At 51.1% G+C, this 17,276-nt stretch overlaps 1 protein-coding gene across 5 annotated transcripts in view; it reads right to left on the reverse strand.

Annotated features, from left to right (window-relative positions):
* Positions 1 to 17,276, reverse strand: part of LOC102516521 (N-acetyllactosaminide alpha-1,3-galactosyltransferase) — a 60,184-nt gene that overhangs the window by 23,685 nt on the left and 19,223 nt on the right. For 4 of the 5 annotated variants that reach the window (XM_032478341.1, XM_032478339.1, XM_032478338.1 and 1 more), the window contains exons 1-2: positions 4,909 to 5,026; positions 4,372 to 4,487 (exon numbers count right to left, since the gene is read on the reverse strand). In XM_032478341.1, coding sequence (XP_032334232.1) covers positions 4,372 to 4,487; positions 4,909 to 5,011 — 219 coding nt within the window. In that variant the 5' untranslated portion in view covers positions 5,012 to 5,026. Of the gene's footprint in view, positions 1 to 4,371; positions 4,488 to 4,908; positions 5,027 to 17,276 lie in introns of those variants that run through there. The other variant, XM_032478340.1, reaches the window with a different exon arrangement.

Genomic DNA, 17,276 nt, shown 5'->3' on the forward strand with positions numbered 1-17,276 from the left:
CCCATTTAAGTGGTAGAGCACAGAAATAGGACGTGCAGAGTGCTAGCACCCTGGCTCGCGGGGGGAGCGTGTAACCACCTCCAGGTCACCTGGGCCCCACCCCTCAGGGGATCAGGTGCACCCAGCCAGGTCTGGTTCCAGGGGAGCCCTCCCAGCGTCTCCTCGGCCCTCTTGTTGAGGTGTTTGTGAGGTCTCTTTGAATCCATCCTACCACCCACATGGGCTGCTCCTGGGCCCCTCCCAGAACTCAGCTCCTGCAATGGTTTCCAAATGAAACCATTCACAGCCCCAACTCCTGGAACATGTGCAGACTGTGCTAAACTCAGGTGCATTTCGCAAGGCAGGGTCACGTTGTTAAGCCTGCCATTTCTCCACACTCCTCTCCACCCACCCCCTTCGCCTTTTCCACTTCTATTTCCCTGGAGTGTCAGACAGACTTTTCCACGTGGCCTATCAATTTAATTCTTCCTTACACCCCCCCGGCCTGTCCTACACAGACCGATGCCCACACCCAAGACCTCAGAGAAGCTCATCGTTTCACCCCAGCTGGGCTAAGTCAAGGTATTCCTTCCAAACACAATCCCTCTCTGAAAGGAATTCAAGTGGACCTTGTTTTCTCCATCTCATGTCACGGGGAAGGGTAAGTGTCTCAGCTAAATCAGAGCACTCAGAAACCCTGGAAAAGCCATTATCTTGGGAGAGCAGGGGAAAAGCAGTGTCAGAGGAAACCAAACCTTCCCATAGGCTGAAGAGTCTTCCTCTGCCTGTGATACACCCCCTGCCCCTGAAACCTATCCCGTCCTCCCCAGGAAACTGCCCCTGCTAGGTGGAGCCTGAGTCACTTCTCCACCATTGCAATGGGTCAAGACACACAAAAGGACACGTGTCAGGTGGTGATTAAGTGTTGCGAAAGAAACAAAGCAGGTAAGTGGTAGGGGAGGGCGCAGGAATGAACTGGGTATTAGTCACCTGGGGCAAAACTCCTATCTTTAGTCCTCCTTTGCTCCACTGTACCGTTTAGATCCCGCACTCCAGGCAGCAATGAGGTCAGTGCTAAGGCTCTGAAACCTGCAGTCCTAGATGCACACCCTGGGCAAGTTCTCTGGCTCTGAGCCTCTACTTAAAGAGACAAACTGGAGCATCAGATGCCCTCCTCTAGGGTTCTAGAAAGGACAAAAGGAGACCGTGTATATGAAGCACATTGTGCCTGGTGGTCAGTAACGCCCCACAAATGGCAGCCTTCACGGGGATGATGTTGTTAAGGGGAAGATTCAGAAACACGTGGCTCTGAGGTTAGAGCTGTGGCTTCGTCTGAGAGGAGCCCTCCGCCCCAAGCTGTGAATGTGGTGACAGTCAGCTCCCTGACCCGCTGCCCCCAGCTCAGGGGCCCCGCTGCTCAGCATGTCTGCCCTCATCACCTGGCGCTCAGGTTGGGCAGGGAAGGAGGGTGAGGCTCAACCATCACCCCAGCCCCCACACAGAGCGGCTCTGTAAACTGGGGGTCGTGGATTTCTCTGGCCTCAGTCTCTTTGTCCGTGAAACAAGCCCTCTGGACTTCACTTTCCACGACAGGCTTTCCTGATCAACCCAGGACCTGGGTGAGAAATCGGCCACAGGGCTGGAAGTCTCATTTTACAAGGGTAAGTTCACTCAGCCACATGGAGCTCATCTTGCCACCACGGCAAACATGGATTCCTTGATGTGAAGATCTAGCGATAGGACTGACAACCAACATGTGCTGAGTCCGAGGCCAGTTCACCCAGAAGCTAATGACACCTCCTGCCAGGCCCCCTGACACTCAAGAAGGGGCCTGGTCTCCTGCTGGGGTGGGGCGTGAGTGAGGCCCAAATGCTTCCCCAAGGTGAGGCGAGGGGAAATCACTTCAGCCTGGGTGCCTGTCCTGGGGCTGCAGGTGGGGCCAAGGGACTGACCTGACTCGCTGCACCCCAACCTGGGTCCCAGTAACAACCTGCCCCAGGTGGACCTGGCAGAGCTCCCAGGAGCCTCCTACTTTGATCCCAATGGAAAGGAGCTGAGCTAGACGCTGCTCTGTGCCCTGCTCAGGGGTCACGGGGATCCCTGGTGTCCATACCTCCCACCCCATCCAGGATCAAAGAGCTGAGTTTTCTGGAGCTCTGGTCAGGGCCACCTGAGCAGGACTCTGCCAAAAGATTTACATCCTTGATAAGCTGGAAAGCCGAAAGAAACTTTTCTAAACTCGTAGTAATAAAGGGCAACCACTGATTAACCATGGTAGAGGCAAAACCAGTTTGTCTTCCTTTTGTCTCTATTGAAAATGATATTACAAACTCATTACCAGATAAAGAGGCAGTCCAAGAGAATGCAGCTGACATATGACAAGTGCGTCAGACAGCTAAGTAATACTAAGTATTTTTATATTATTTTTCACATCATTTGATTATGCTGTTGTTTTCTGGATTTTGCCCTCTTTGGAGTATTTGTCAGTTTTTGTTATCTGTTGCGATACCTCCTCATATTCTAAATGCAGTCAGCCTTCTGTAGCCATGGGGTTCCACACACACAGATTCAACCAACCACAGATTGAAAATTTTTGAAAACAAAATATTCTGGAAAGTTCCAAAACTTAAGTTTGCCACACACAGGCAACTGTTGACATGGCACTTACATTGTATTTATGACTATTTACATAGCATTTATATTGCGTCAGGTATCATAAGTAATCTTGAGATGATTTAAAGTATATGGGAAGATGTGCTTAGGTTACATGCAAATACTTCACTGTTTTATGTAAGGAACTTGAGCATCCTTGGATTTTGGTATCCGAGAGGGTCCTGGAACTAATACCCAATGGATACTGACGGAAGATTGCATTCACTTCTATGCCTAATATTATATTTGCAACTTTGCATTCTTTTTCTTAAAGCGGGCCCTGAAAATTGAATAAGCTTCCGGCCCTGCAACCCTTGGACGCCCCCCAACTGAACCAGGCCAGGCCCGGACTAACCACTTTACCAGCAGCCTCTCAGGTAAGCCTCACAACAACCCTGTGAAGTCACTCTCGTATTATCCCCATTTACAGACATGAGAACGGAGGCTCAGAAAGGTTAAGCAACTTTCCTAATGTTACACAGCAGAAAGTGATGGAGCTGGGATTCAGGTTCAGACAATGGGCCTCCAGTGTCCACCCTTTTAACTCTTCTGTTCTCAGTAAACAGAAGGCTTATCCATGCACTAATCACCCAGGTCTCTTTGGCTTAGCCTCTCATTTTGCCTTTCATGATTATCACTTAAAAACTGACCCGAAGCTAGCCAGTCACGGGCTAGCCTCACTGAGGGTTAGGCTCTCCTTGGACCAGCTGCTGAGCATGGGCTCAACTCCTCTGCCATTTCCAGGTGCCTCCTGTGTGCCTGGTGTGCCTGGCATGAGCCTTCCTCACTCACTCCATCCTGTTTATCCCTCATCATGGTCAGGACAGTGGCTTTTTAGCTGAAGAAACTGAGCTTCAGCAGAGGCTGAGATCACTTGGCTCCCCCACAAGGGAGGTGCTGAGTTTGAAAAGCAGACTCTCTGCCCCCAGCCCAACTCTCTGCACGGGGGTGGCGCTGGGGGTAAGGAGGGAGAGCGCTGCTTTATCCTAAAACCTCTCCAAATCAGTGCGCATGATAGGGAAATACTCTCTGTTGGAAGAAACATGGTACAATTTGTGGGAAAAAAAAAAAAAAAGAAAGCGCGGGGAAGGCTGTTTCCAGTTGTGTTTTTCATTATGAGAGTCAGAGTAAACACAGACAGAGGAAACTAAGAGACAAGCCTCAGACTAAATACATGACTCGCTGACACTCCAGCCATCACAGACTGAACAACCTGTTCTCTGAGGGACATCTTGTAGTGCCCTTTCCTGTATCCCCTTCAGGAAATCTGAAGCCTGGATCCAGCCAGCTTTTCCTTCTGCTTGGCCCAGAAATCATTGTGCAAGAGTTTTTCCAAGAGACATAAGGCGAGGTAAATGAAGGGTCGGCACAGCCTGAGAGGACGCTGCATCCACCCACAACGCGGCCCCAGGCCCGGGCCTCACCCTCCAGCCCCTGCAGGGGCACCCTGAGTCCTTCGGAGGGAACTCCAGGCCACAGCCACACCCTGGGAGGTCCTGCTGAGGGAGCAAACTAAAGCCGAACTTACAGTGACCGAGCCAGCATCCCACGAGCCCCACTTCTAGGTCCAAGGATGCCGGGGAGAGGAGGACTGTGTCTTCTCCCAGATCTACCGAGGGGGCCAGCAAGGTGAGGAGGAGAGCAAGCTCCCTCCCCGGGTGAATCCACACCACAGCCGGCTCACCGTACCCCCAGTGACCCCAACAAGGCAGAGGTAAATCATTTCAACGTTTCACCTACCTCATCGTCTGCGTCTCTCCCCCCAGAGTAAAAGGCAAAACAACCAAGTTCTATTGAGCTCCGTTCCACAGAAGGAGGCAGGGCTGGGAGGAAGGGAAGGTGCCGCGTTCCAGCTCCTGTCAAAAGAATAAACAGCTGTTTCAGGAAGAGGGAGGAAGATGGATCCCGCAGCAGCCCGGGCTTTGTTCCTTGCTGGCCCTGGGAAGTGGGCTGTTTATCAGGCCTGTGGACTCAGCTGCTTGCCAAGGCAGGGCCGTTTCTCTCTGGGCCCGTGGACTGGCCTGGCCTCCCTCACCAAGTGAAACTACAAGTCCAGACTCAGCTTGGTGTCGGAGGAGGGAAAGCCACCACCCCGGGGAGAGACACACAGGCTGCCTGCGACACCCACTCCTGGGGGAAAATGGGACCGTTTTGAACCCAAACAACCCCAAGTGACAATGGCCAGGAACAGCCAATGGAGAATAAAGAAAAGAAAAAAGAAATCAAGAGGAGGGTGGCTGAAGGAGAGAGTCCTCAAGACTCCTGTTGAAATGCTACCTAAATGTTCCTCAAAGTCGAGCCTCTCGTCCGCATCCTTCAGGCTTAGGAAGTTGTTTTGTTTGAACGCTATTTTTGTAGAATGTTCTAAGGTCTCCTGCATCGCAGGCCAAGCTATAAGAACTTGAAAAGGTCACTGAGGCCCAATGCTGCTCTTTGGCTGAATAATGCTTAACCCTTCCCACACCCACCTCCTGCTCCCAAAATAGACTTTTCCGGCTGGAAGGGACCTCATGGCAGTGGGTTTTCAAATGTCGAAACAGCCAAAGCTTTAAAACACAAAAACAAAACCAACAAACACGTGAAGTCATCCTCAGCGTGTAAAGCAGAGGACATGGGGGACTTTGGCTGAAGCAGGGAAATGCAGCTTAAGGCCCCCTTATCCCTCCCAAGTGGCCCCGGACACCTCCTGGGAGTACAGACTGGAAACCTCAGACAAAGGACAAGGGGCCAAAACTGGACAGAAAGGAGCCACGGACTGCCCCCCAGCCCCTCCCTCCTGTTCTGTGGAGGAAATTTCATGGCCCCCTCCTCTGGGGGCATGAGCTAATTGACTGCAATCTTCTGGGTCTGGAAGTCCTGCTTAACAACTTACTTAAATCCTTCCTGCTGGCAGCTACTGAGGCTGAGCCAACCCCACTTACGACCCTGTCATTCCATCCCAAAGAAAGTACACATGAGCTCACTCCGAGACGTGGACTGGAACATTCATAGTGCACCAAAACCCGGAAGCGACCCCCAGGCCCGTCATCAGAACAGGTCAGGTGCGATGTCGCGTGGCAGCCCACCAACGTGAGTGACAATGAACCAGCTACAGCCACTGACATCAGCAGGGTGACCCTCACACAAATGGTATCGAGAGAAAGCAACCCTGAAAAACTGCACTTACTTAACGTTCAAAAATAGGTAAAGCCAAACTGCAGCGTTAGAAGTCAGAGTGGGTATGGTGGAGACAGGGAACGTGCCCAGGAGAGTTGCTGGAGGCATGGTCACATTGTTTCTTGAGCTGGGTAGTGGATACACAAGTGTGTCCACTAAGTGAAAATTCATCACTAATGTGCCTTTTCTGTGTGTATGTTAAAAACAAAAAAGGAACAGAAACCTCTTTGCCAGAAGCTGCCTTCTCAGGCATTCTGTCTTCCCCTGACTCTAGCTCGTGGGCCACAGAATCATGGATAGACCCTGCCTTTCTCTTCTCTTGTGTCTGATGCTCCAATTCCGGGCACCATGAAGCATCTCACTGTGGGCTCAGGCAGGATCTGTTGCATCCAGCGATCCAGGCATCTGGACTCTGGTCAAAGGGGAAGGGAAAGATGGCAGCATTTGGAGGGCTAAGATACAACTGCGCCTTTCAGCAAGCGGCACCGATCACGGGTCACAGGGGGCTCCCACTTTACAGTTACAAAGCAGCCTCTCTCCTTCACTTCAGTGGATCCTCAGGCTCACGCACCAAGTGGTTGGGGCGGGGGGGAGTCTCTGGGAGCCTCTGACCTGCTCGAGGTCGCCGGCTGGTGGGTCCCATGCTGCCCTTCCTCCTTAGCTGCCTCTGGTGGACACTCAGCAGGCTTCTGAGGACAGTCTAAAGGTTAGCAAGATTAGAGGCTCGAGGTTGGTTAACCACAGCTCACCAGAACGTGTAAATCTGGAAGGCAGAAATTTCAATTTCCAGAAGATCCAACGTGATCTTCCTCCTTGCCTGACATACCTTCATGTTCAGACTCTCAAAACAAGGGTGCACATACTTATGGTCCTTCCTTAATTGAGAGGCAGGGAACTGTAGCAAATAAGCCTCAGGCCACGTAGCTCTGCTGATCAAAGGAGGCCAGAGGCTGCCCAGGTAAGAGCTTGGCATGGTTCCCAGCCAGGCTGACTAATCTCATCGCTCGACAGTCACCAAGGCTGAGTCCATGGGCCTAGCAGATGACAGCCAGCATTCAATTCTGTCCACCTGCCACACCCCGAGCCTGAGGACTGCAGGGCCTTGGAGCTGCGGCCAAGGCAGCTGCAGCCCAGGTGTGCGGTGCCCTGGCTTCACGTCCCAGACCTCCTCCAGCTGGGGAACACGAAGGTCCAGATCCTCACTCTGCTTACCTCTGTGGGAGTGAGGATTAAGTGTTCTTGGCAAAAAGGCTACAGACACAAAAGTTGCAGGCTGTCACTGTTTGCTTTAATCCTAAATGTGTTTAGCGCAGTTAAAAAAAAAAAAAACATTCTTGATGTTGCTTATGAGTGATGGAGCAATCTGATTGGTTTCTTCTTCTGTGCATTGAAGAAAATTATAATCCCCAGCTCTCAGGATGTGTGAAGGGCTTAGAGCATGGTGGTTATGAGCATGGACTCTGGGCCCAGGGTACCTGAGGTTTGAGTCCCACCTCTGCCCCATATACTGTGCAATCTTTGGCAATTTACTTCTCTGTTTCTGTTTCTGTAGTTGTAAAATGGGAATAATAGCAGTTGGATGGTAGCTGGCACACAGTGAGTGTATAGAGATACATATCACCCATTAGTGCAAGAATTAAGAGGCAGTCCTTGAAGAGTGCTTGAGGTACTCAGTCATTGTCAGTCTCAGGTGTTAAATTAATCCAAGGTTGCCACTCCCTCGATTTTATGTTTGTGTACGAAATATATATTTTGATCACGTAGTCCTGCATGTGGGGGGAAAGGTAGGGAAGGAGATGTTCCTGGCACAGTGTTTCCATTACGAGGAAGCATTGCCACACACCTGTGAGTATCAGAGCTGAAATGATCTTGGCGAAAGCTGATGCAATAAATAACTGCAGTCAGAAGCATTTGCACCTGTAAGTCTATAACCTTGAGAAGAGCTGGAAAAATGAAATCATAGCTCTTTCCAAGCAGAACCTTGCAAACCATCTTGAGATCTGCCTCCGCCCCACCTAACTCCAGGACGGACCCCACCAAAGCCATGCTAGAGCATTCCCTCTGCCTCCACAAGCTTCCATCCTGAGCCTCAGCCGTCCTCCCTTACACCAAGAAGTCCCTCCAGGGGGCTAACCTCGGTTCTTCATGCTGTAGGTCAGACACTTTCTAGAGAAGGAAGAAGCTGGCTTTGTTAACAGCTTGGAAGATGTGAGGAGCTCCCACGAGGGGCAAGGTCCAGGGACTGATGATAGCTCGGACTTGAGCTCCCGGCACAGGTGGGAGGAGGATTTTTCCAACCAAGGGGTCTCTGCCCTCCTCCTGCCCTCTCTCAGTTCCTCTCACCACTTCCTCAGGCTGGTGACTGCAAATGGAGATGAGAAAGATGAACCTGGTCGTTCTTATCACAATCTGGCCATGGGTACCAGGGGGTGCCCTCGCCTCCCTAGAAGTTCTCACTCCTCCCTGGGCAAAGAGAATCTTGAAGCCAGGTAGGCCAGCTCCCTGCCTCAGAGCAGAAGTTCTTCTTGAACAGAGGAGAAGCTCAGTGCCCCTCAAGGTGACAGTCCTGCCCTGTTTAGAGCCCACTGCCTGTCTACAAGACCCATCTAACTTTCTCACATCCCTAGAGGGTAAGCAGGGTAAAGATTACAGTCCCAAATTATAAGAAAGGGAACTGACAGGGAAGGGATAGCTCAGTGGTAGAGTGCATGCTTAGCATGCACAAGGTCCTGGGTTCAATCCCCAGTACCTCCATTAAAATAAAAATAAATAAATAAAACCTAATTACCTCTCTCCACAGAAAATATTTTTTAAAAAAAGGGGGAGCTGAAAATAAGGTAAGAAACTTGTGTGGTCTGAGGAATCAACCCTAGAATGGAAGACAAGTTTGGGGGTCTTTCCATGATTCTATCCCACCTTAACCTCTCCCCCCTCAGTGGTTATTTGTTGAATGAATGCTGAGTGGAAGCCTACAGGAGCCAGGCAGGCAGTCAGCAGAAGGGTGTGAACTGACCAGGTATAATGCAGTCGGGCAATTGGGAGTGGTGGGGTCTGCAGTCAGCTGGGGAACTTTGGCCCAAATCAGATCAAAGTCAGATTATAAAAAGAAAAAAAAAAAAACAAAACAACTGTGTGCCCCAAAAGCACTTCTCTGATTACAGAATGGGCCATATTGGCCATAGAGAACTCTTTTTTTAAAGGGTATTATTTTTTTACCAGAAGCTAAAAGTGTTGTTTGAACCCTTGCTTCACCATCACCAGCTTGTGTGATATAGGCATGTCCGATTCCCATCTCTGTGCCTCTGTTTTCTCATCTGTGGCGTGCAGCGTCCCTCCTAGCTCCACCCTGCCCTGCCTGAGCCTGAGTCTGGGGGTACAGCTGTGAATCCAGGTCCTATAGAAATATGACTGGGGGAATCTCGGAAGGCTTCGTGGAGGAGGTGTCATGACTGGACCTTTTCAGATGGGCTTCTCCTGCTTCCCAGGGACCTGGCATGTCAGCCTGCACAGGCCCTCATCCCTCTCTCCCTTTCACATGCTTCCTGAAGACAGGCTCGAAAATTAACCTGCAGGGGGAGGTGGGCGACCCCACCCTTCAGGATTTACAAATCCTATTCTACTCAGGCCCCCTGGGAGGTCCTCTGGGGTCATCTTATGAACCAACCAGCTTTGGCTTTCAGAGGGGGCCAGGATGTCACAGAACTGCCAGCCCACTCAGGAGCCCCACTGAACCCTCCTCGGGAGGCTCAAAATGCACTGGTGATAGAAAAGAGGAAATTGGGCACAATCTAGCCCTGAAACCGAAAAACCCAGCCAAGCAAAAAAAGGGGAAACCAGCTTCCTGAGAGAGGGGACTCAGAGTCTGGTAGGGCCTCAGAGAACTTTCTCCCACCCTAGCTCGCTGCAAGGCCAGCGTGAGGACTCCAGCAACTGTGAAGATAAGGAGGGCAGGCAGGCCCCCACCCCCTAGCTCAGCCCCAGAAGCATTTCTCTCCAAAGAGCCTGTGGAAGGGAGTGGTTTGCTGTGAAGTAACTTTTGAAAAAAACTGAAGTCAATACTAACAATACAACCAGATAAAAGAAAGCCCAGCGAAGTGCTTTATAAACCCAATGATGTGGTTCCACAGGCCGTGTGGCCCCAGGCGCGTTATTTTTCTCCCTCTGAGCCTCCTACCCCATGTGGGCACTGGTCAGCTGGAAGCAGACATTCCCAGGATCCCTATGGCTCCTTGGCAGGGACCCACGTGGGCTCAGTGGCTGCTAGGAGCTTGTTCTCGCTTGCTCTGCAAACCTGGCTGATGAACGTGCAGCCTTCAGAGCTCAATGCCACCTCCTCTGAGATCTGCTTCCTGGCCAGAGCTGATTGTCTCTGCCAAATTCCCACAGCCCTTGTGCAGCTGCTTGTTTCATGGCACCTGGAGCACAGGTTGCCGGGCACGTGTCCATCTCGCCCTCACGTGCAAGTTCTCAAGTGCAGCAGGGAGCTCTGCTTGAACTCAAGGTCCCTGGTGGTCCTCACACATGGTCCGGTTCAGAGGAGGTCCTGAGGACTGGTAGACCAGTGGATAGATGGGCAGGTGGATGCTGTATTGGCTTGCTAGGGCTTACCATAGCAAATACCACAAACTGGGTGGCCTTCACAGTTCTGAAGGCCAGAAGTCCGAAGTCAAGGTGCCGGCAGAGCTGGTTCCTTCTGAAGGTCATGAGGGAGAATCCATTCCATGCCTCTCTCCTAGCTTCTCGTGGTTGCCAGCAACCCTTGGCATTCCTTATGGCAGTATAACCCAACGCTGTCTGCATCGCGACACAGTGTTCTCTGCGTGTGTCTGTGTCCAAATTTCTCTCTTCTTATAAGAACACCAGTCACTATTGGAGTCCACCCAAATCCAAAATGACCTCATCTTAACTTGAGTCATCTGCAAAGAATCTATTTCCAAAAAAAACCTCGTATTCATAGGCACCCGGGGGTTAGGGCTTGAACACATCTTTTTGGAAGCCACAGTTCTATCCACTAGAGACAGTTATCCAAATAGCTATTGGTTGGCAGCCTGTAAACACTAGTGGAACCAGAACTACCCTCGAGGTCAGAAACACTGCATGTAATTAGCAGCGTTGAAAGCAAAAGGTTGGAGATGGACGAGGAGAAGGGGTAGTCTTGAGAAAGGGGAAAGTGGATGGACTCCTTAGAGCATCTCTGTGTGACTAGGATTATGGGAAGAAGGGAAGTCCCTCCCTGGGACAGGCTCTGTGGGATGCACAGTAGAGATGCTGCAGGTCTGTCAATACTCAGCTCTGGGTGTCATAGAGATGTGAGTGACTGAGATCACCCCAGGAGGGGTAGGATGTGAAAGAAGAGGGGGCTTCCAGGGCAGCTGGCATCAAGAACCCACGGCAGCACGGAACCGGGTGCCAGATTGCAGTGGGTCAAGGAATGAACCTCAGGTGAGGAAGTGACGTCAGTGAGTGTAAGGACCTCTTTCCAGCAGTTTGCCTTGGGAAGGGTTGGAGAGAGGGTGCCAGCTAGAGAAATCATGAAGATAAGGGGAAATGCTCCTGAGTACACTGCTGACAAAGGGAAACCCTTGATAAGACAGAGCAAAGGAGAGGAGGGTTTGAAGATTCAGAAGAGACTGAGGACAAGTGTTAAGATTATCTCTGCGGGGAGGATGGGGAGGAGGTGCCACCGAGACAGGCAGAAGGTGCTTCCCCTAGTACAAAAGGGAAAGAGACAGAATGGATGGGATGGTAAGTTTAGGGAACAAAGCTCCAATCCAGAGCAACTCAAGTGTGGAGGGTGAAGGGGTCAGAGTAGGAGGGGTGGGGTCAGGGAAGAAGCTAGAGGGCCGTGCAGAATCTTATCACCAGGAGCCTCGAACCCCCACCTGAGGAGTCTGCATTTCATCCTGAAGATACTGAGGAATCCTTGAATGCAATTCAGCAAAGAGATTTACATAATTTGCTTTTTAGAAGAATTCCTTGGCTGCAGGGTGAGGGTGGGTGGGAGAAGTTAAATCTCCAGCCAGGGAGCCCAGCCAGGAGGCTGCTGGCTGATGTCCAGGGGAAAGAGTGGAGACCTTGCCCCATGGAGTGAGCTAGAAGACAAGAAAGAAGTGGCATCTTGAGACCTTGGGTTACATGAATTGAACTATCTTTCAAAATTTGCTTCAATATCACCTTGGAGAGACTGTCCCGGAGTTAAAATTACTTTCTTTTTTGTAGTTTACTTATTTATCTTTTAAATTTCTTTCTTCCTCTACCAGAATGGCAACTCTATGTGCAGATAGATACTTTGTATGTTTTGTACAAATGCGAAAAGCCCTCTTACAGCACCTGGCACTTAGTACATCTTCGTAGGTTTAAAGCACATGCCTGGTGCAGCGTGTGGCACCTGAGTGTTCGATAAATGTTAACTATGGAGATAATAACAAGAATAACAGTGAGCAATGGGATGAAGGGAGTGAGGCAGAGATGAGTCTAGTCTAGCGAGACTCAAAGTGTGGACCGCACGACAGCAGCATCAGCATCACCTGGGAGCTTGTTAGAGATGCAGAGCATCAGGCCCCCCCCACCCCTAACGAATCGGGACGCCCAGAGTGGGGCCCAGGAATCTGTGTCCGCATGTGGTCTGCAGGGATCAGAAACCAGATGGGTTCCCCGGTTTCTAGCTGAAGTAGGAGAGTGGATGGTGTTGTTATTGACTGAGAAACAGAGTGTGAAGGCTGGAGTAGGGGGAGTTGGTGAGTTCTGTTCTAGATGTGTTGAGTCTGAAGACTCTGCAGAAGCCCGCTCAGCAGGGGCATCCTAGAGAGAGAGCCCGGGGAAGAGCCCGATTTGGGAGCTGCCAGCATGCAGGCAAGAGTGGGCAGGTCTGATGTGAGCAGAGGGAGGGGAGCACCGAGGACAAAGCAAGGCGTCCTTAATGGGCACCACCCTGAAACTTAAGGGCCACAGCCAAAAAAAGTTGTCAAGAATGCTGGGAGAAGCCCCGTCTGAATTTTTAGCTCACCTCCACCCTCAGCCACTCCTCTGACAGCCCTGGCCCCATTCCCCTCACCGCACCCCAAGAGAGTAGGCAGCGGACCTGTACCCAGGCAAGGTCACTGAGAATCCTAAGGAGTGGGGTTGCCAGGCAGACACAGGGGTGGTGACAGACAGAGGTCCTGTCCCCAGCTATGCCTCCAACTCTGGGTACCTCCCTACATGTGCCTGGTTGATTCCCACCCGCTCCCCGCCCCCTGCCCCAGTCAGATGAAAAGGTGGGGCTGGTGTCTCTGACCCTCCATCACATGCGAGCACGATGGGCTCACAGCACCCCTCGCGCCCAGCCGCAGACTCCCGGCGAAGACCCCAGCATAGGAGCAGAGCAGCTGGTGCCTTCGGAGGATGTGATGAGGCTCCAGAGACCTCATCCGAGGGGAGATCACAGCCTTTGGGTGGAGGGAGGCCACTCGGGGTAGGCAGCCAGGAGCCCAGAGCCAGTAGGAGGCCCTGGAACCAGCAAGGGGCCATTTCATGTGGGGAGAAATGATAGTTTTCAGGGGGCCTCTGCCTGTTTCCTGTTCTCTCTCCCAGAAGCAGATCCCGCCTCTCTAGGGGTCAGCTCCCAGGCCCAGCCTGTTGCCCCCATGTGCTCCCCTGGCTGGCCGACAGCACAGTCTTCTGGGTGACCTGAGGAGTGATGTAAGCACGTCACTCTCTCCCTCAGGAGGTCAAGTCCCTCAGGCTTTTATGCCAGTGGTAGTCTATCAACTCTCCTCTCCTGGTGTCCTGCTAGCCCAGCCGCCCTCCCAAAGGTGGTCACTCCATTTACAGCATCCATGCCAGACGGCCTCTGCTTGAAGCCTTCTAGGGGCGGGGAACTCATCACTTCTCTGGGTAGTCTCATTCATTTCTGGATTATTCTGATTGTAAGACATATCTTGTCAGTGCTTCCCAGAATGTTATTACATTTCATTTTCATATACCATCTCCTTTAATCCTTCCTACAATCAGTAACGATCTCTCAGTTTCCCAGATGGGGAAACTGAGGCTCAGAGCTTACGTAACATGGACAAAATCACAGAACCAATACGCTCCACCTCTCTGTGTAGCCTTTCTCATTGACCCTAACAGCTCCTCAGAATAGGGTGTCTGACTCTTCTCCAAGCAAAACACCATCTTCCCTGGCACACTTCAGGAAAGCCATGCCCACAAGCATTTATTCCATCAGTAAACATGTGGAAGGCATTTACTCAGTACCGGGGACAGAATGAATCAGACCCACTCCCTGCATTTGTCAAGTCCAAGTCTGGTGATAGGGACACGTGTGCCCATAAGTGCCCAGTGCTGTCTCCAGACCGCAGCTACTGCCGTTGCGCGAACCCACCTGGGGCTGGCACAGCGTCCCCTGGCGGAAGGCAGTGTTCCTCTCCACCTCATCTCCTGTTCTGTTTTGTTTTCCCATCCTCCTATTTTTGCCATTTGTGCTTCACCTTTTCACAGCAAGCCCTCCTGGTGTAGGTCGTGTCCCAGAGCTGGTAGAATCAGGGTGCTTTCCCTAGGACAGTTCTGGTTTATACCTGCTGTGGGTCACTTGGCAGGTTAATGTTTTAGTGCCTCCCTTCACTCTCAAAGCTGTGTAGGTCTGGAGGATAAATCACAGGGTCACTCTATGTAAAAACAGTTCAATAAAATAAAGAGGGTTTGATGAAGTCCCTTTCAAGATCCCTCCCAGCTTGGACCTTAGGATTCAGGGCTGTGTTTACTCTCTACAGGTGCCCAGGACACCCCTCTCCAGCATCCAGTCTTTCCTGCAGCTGCTCAGAGGTGGTACAAGTCCAGTCCCTCTGGACACATTTCTGCCCCGCACCCCATCCTCAACTTGCCCCCCTGCGCCTGCAGCTGGGATCATCTCAGTTCTCCCTGCCTTCCCTGTGCAGGCCAGAAGGTCTCAAAACCTAATTTGCTGGAAAATCATGAGGTTGTTTGTCTTGGGGTTTTTTTTTTCCCCTTTGTTTTTGTTTGTTTGTTTTTTGCCTCCATGAGATTTTTCTGGGTCTCTTGTCATAAGCTGACTTGAGCATAAACGGCCTTTCAAGAATTAATCTCTAATGATGAGGTTCGAGGAATCCTAGAGCAAAACAAAAAACCCCCCAAATTCCAGCCCCCCATGCCCACTTTCTTGCTGTGTGGCCCTCAATAAGTCACTTCACCTTCTGAGCCTCAGTTTACTCATCTGTAAAATAGGGCTAATAATTTCTTACTTCCTGAGTTGTTGCAAGGGTGAACAATAACATCTGTAAAGTTCCTGGTAGGTACTTAGGAAAAGACAACTTGTTTTATTATCGCTGGTTCCTAAGAGACAGGCACTTTCCCCACGTCATCCTGGTGGCAGGAGGCAGGAGAGCGTAGAGGTTAAAGCCTGCATTTGAGTGAGACGGGCGTGGGCACTGACTAAATACATGACATTGGGCAAGTCACATGGCTTTCTGGGACTTGGTTTCTCACCTCTGTAAAATGAGAATCCCCATGCCTCTTTCTTAGACCATCATAAATGAGATAGTATACACAATACTTGGCATGAGGCCACTCAATTCCTCATAATGATTATTCCAGAATTCTCTACCTCATAGGCTCCGGCACCACCTGCTCTGTGTTCCCAAAGAGTCCGCCAAGTTCCCATGTCCTAAAAACAACCAGCCCTTCCTTTGCATGGGGTGTTGGTGAATCTTCCCGCCCGCTGGAGCTTCCACCACAGCCTGTGAGGCAGGGTGGGTCTTCTCTGCTCTCCCTGTGTGCCAAGGAGGAGCCTTGGGTGACATGCCCAAGGGGCCTCAGCTGGGACTGGAAGCTGGGTTTGGGCAGAGCCAAGGATTTCTTCGATCTGCTTCTGTCCCATAGAAAGTCTGCAAGTCCCGGATTTGAAGTCAAGGGGGTTACGTGTTCATTTGATCATTCATTCATTAAATATGTATTTAATATCAATATTGGCACCTGCTGTGGGCCAGGCACTATTCAGGCTGCCGTCTACAAGGACCAGCCAATACGGCCTCTCTCTCATGGAGCTCATGCTCTAGTCCAAAGCTGAGCCCCAAGTCGAACTCTCATACCAGCACCTGTGATGAAGGTGAGTGTCCTGTGACAGCAAGGAGTCACCCACTTCCTCTGGGCTCCGTGGACTTCTGGAGGACTCAGTGGTCTCACCTGCCACCTCGCCCATGTGGCCACAGGAGCACCCTCACCACCCAGCATCACTCTCCTCTCAAGCACCGCCCCAGTCTTCTGAGTGGCTTCATTTTACAGCTGAGAAAACCACAGCACCATGGCAGGGAAATGACTTTTCCAGGGCCCCTTGGCAGTGAGGCGAGGCGGCTGGGGCTAGTACCCAGGTGCCTGGCATCACTCCAGGACAAGCTGCCTCTTAACCACAGCACAGGAATTCAACAGCTCAGGGAAGGGGCTGAGGGCTGCAGTCAATGGTCTTCTAGAGTTTCCTTATTTATGTCTGAGAAAATCCTAAAAGACTGCCAGGGGTGGCCACATCTCTGTTCTTCCTTCTCCCCCACCCCCACTACTCCCGAAGCTCTTGAGTGATTTTGGATGCCACAATGGGACACAGAAATGCCATGGGAAGAGGTGAGCATCATGTGTGGACTGAAGACAAGTGAGGCATCCAATTTGGAAAGAAATCCCTCTCATAAACATGAAATAGCTCAGAAATGGAGCAAAAAACACCTAAATACATGCTCCACTTACAAACACCATATAGATCTGTGATGAAAAACGTGGTTTGGATACCCTGACTCGACCCCATTGCCTCTGCCTTCCCCATGCATTTAGCACCTAGAGCTCCCAGCAGGTATCACCCGTCCTCTTCACGGCTGTTGCATTCTTCACTGAGCTTCTGCTTTTCATTCCCCCAGAGACGGTGGCAACTGCCTGTCCCTTTTTGGTCCTCTGCTTAGTACTTGGGCTGAGAAGTGGCGTTGGGGTTTTTCGTCTCTGGGCTTGGTTTCCTAGCACTCACAGTGCAACACCTACAGCCTGCTGTCTGTGCCACCAGCCTGCCTATCTCAGCTTGCGGAGTTTATGTTAGCATGCTAGGTACAGAAGAGATATCCTGCTCTACCAAATATTTCCAGCTCTCCACCTTCGTGGTAGGATTTCATTTCCTGGTCCCCTTGCGGTTGGGTAGGGCCCTGGAACTCATCTGACCAATAAGATGTGAGTTGGCCCAAGCATTTAATTGTAGGTGGAAAACCCTCTAGGGCTCTCTTTCTCTGTGCCATGGAATATATTCAGAAGGCGACTCTTCCATCAGCCTGGCTCCTTGAGAGAAGAGCACAGCCCCAGTGGACCCAAGATGCTCATATTAATTAGTAAGAAATAAACCTTTATGGGTTTGGCTCCTAAGATTCAGGGGTTATTTGTTTCTGCAGCATAACCTACTCCATCCTGACTGATACACTGCCCATCTCACACAGAGTAGGATATTCTCTAGATATTAGTCT

Source organism: Camelus ferus, chromosome 4 (genome assembly GCF_009834535.1).
Source record: "Camelus ferus isolate YT-003-E chromosome 4, BCGSAC_Cfer_1.0, whole genome shotgun sequence".
Classification (NCBI taxonomy): domain Eukaryota; kingdom Metazoa; phylum Chordata; class Mammalia; order Artiodactyla; family Camelidae; genus Camelus; species Camelus ferus.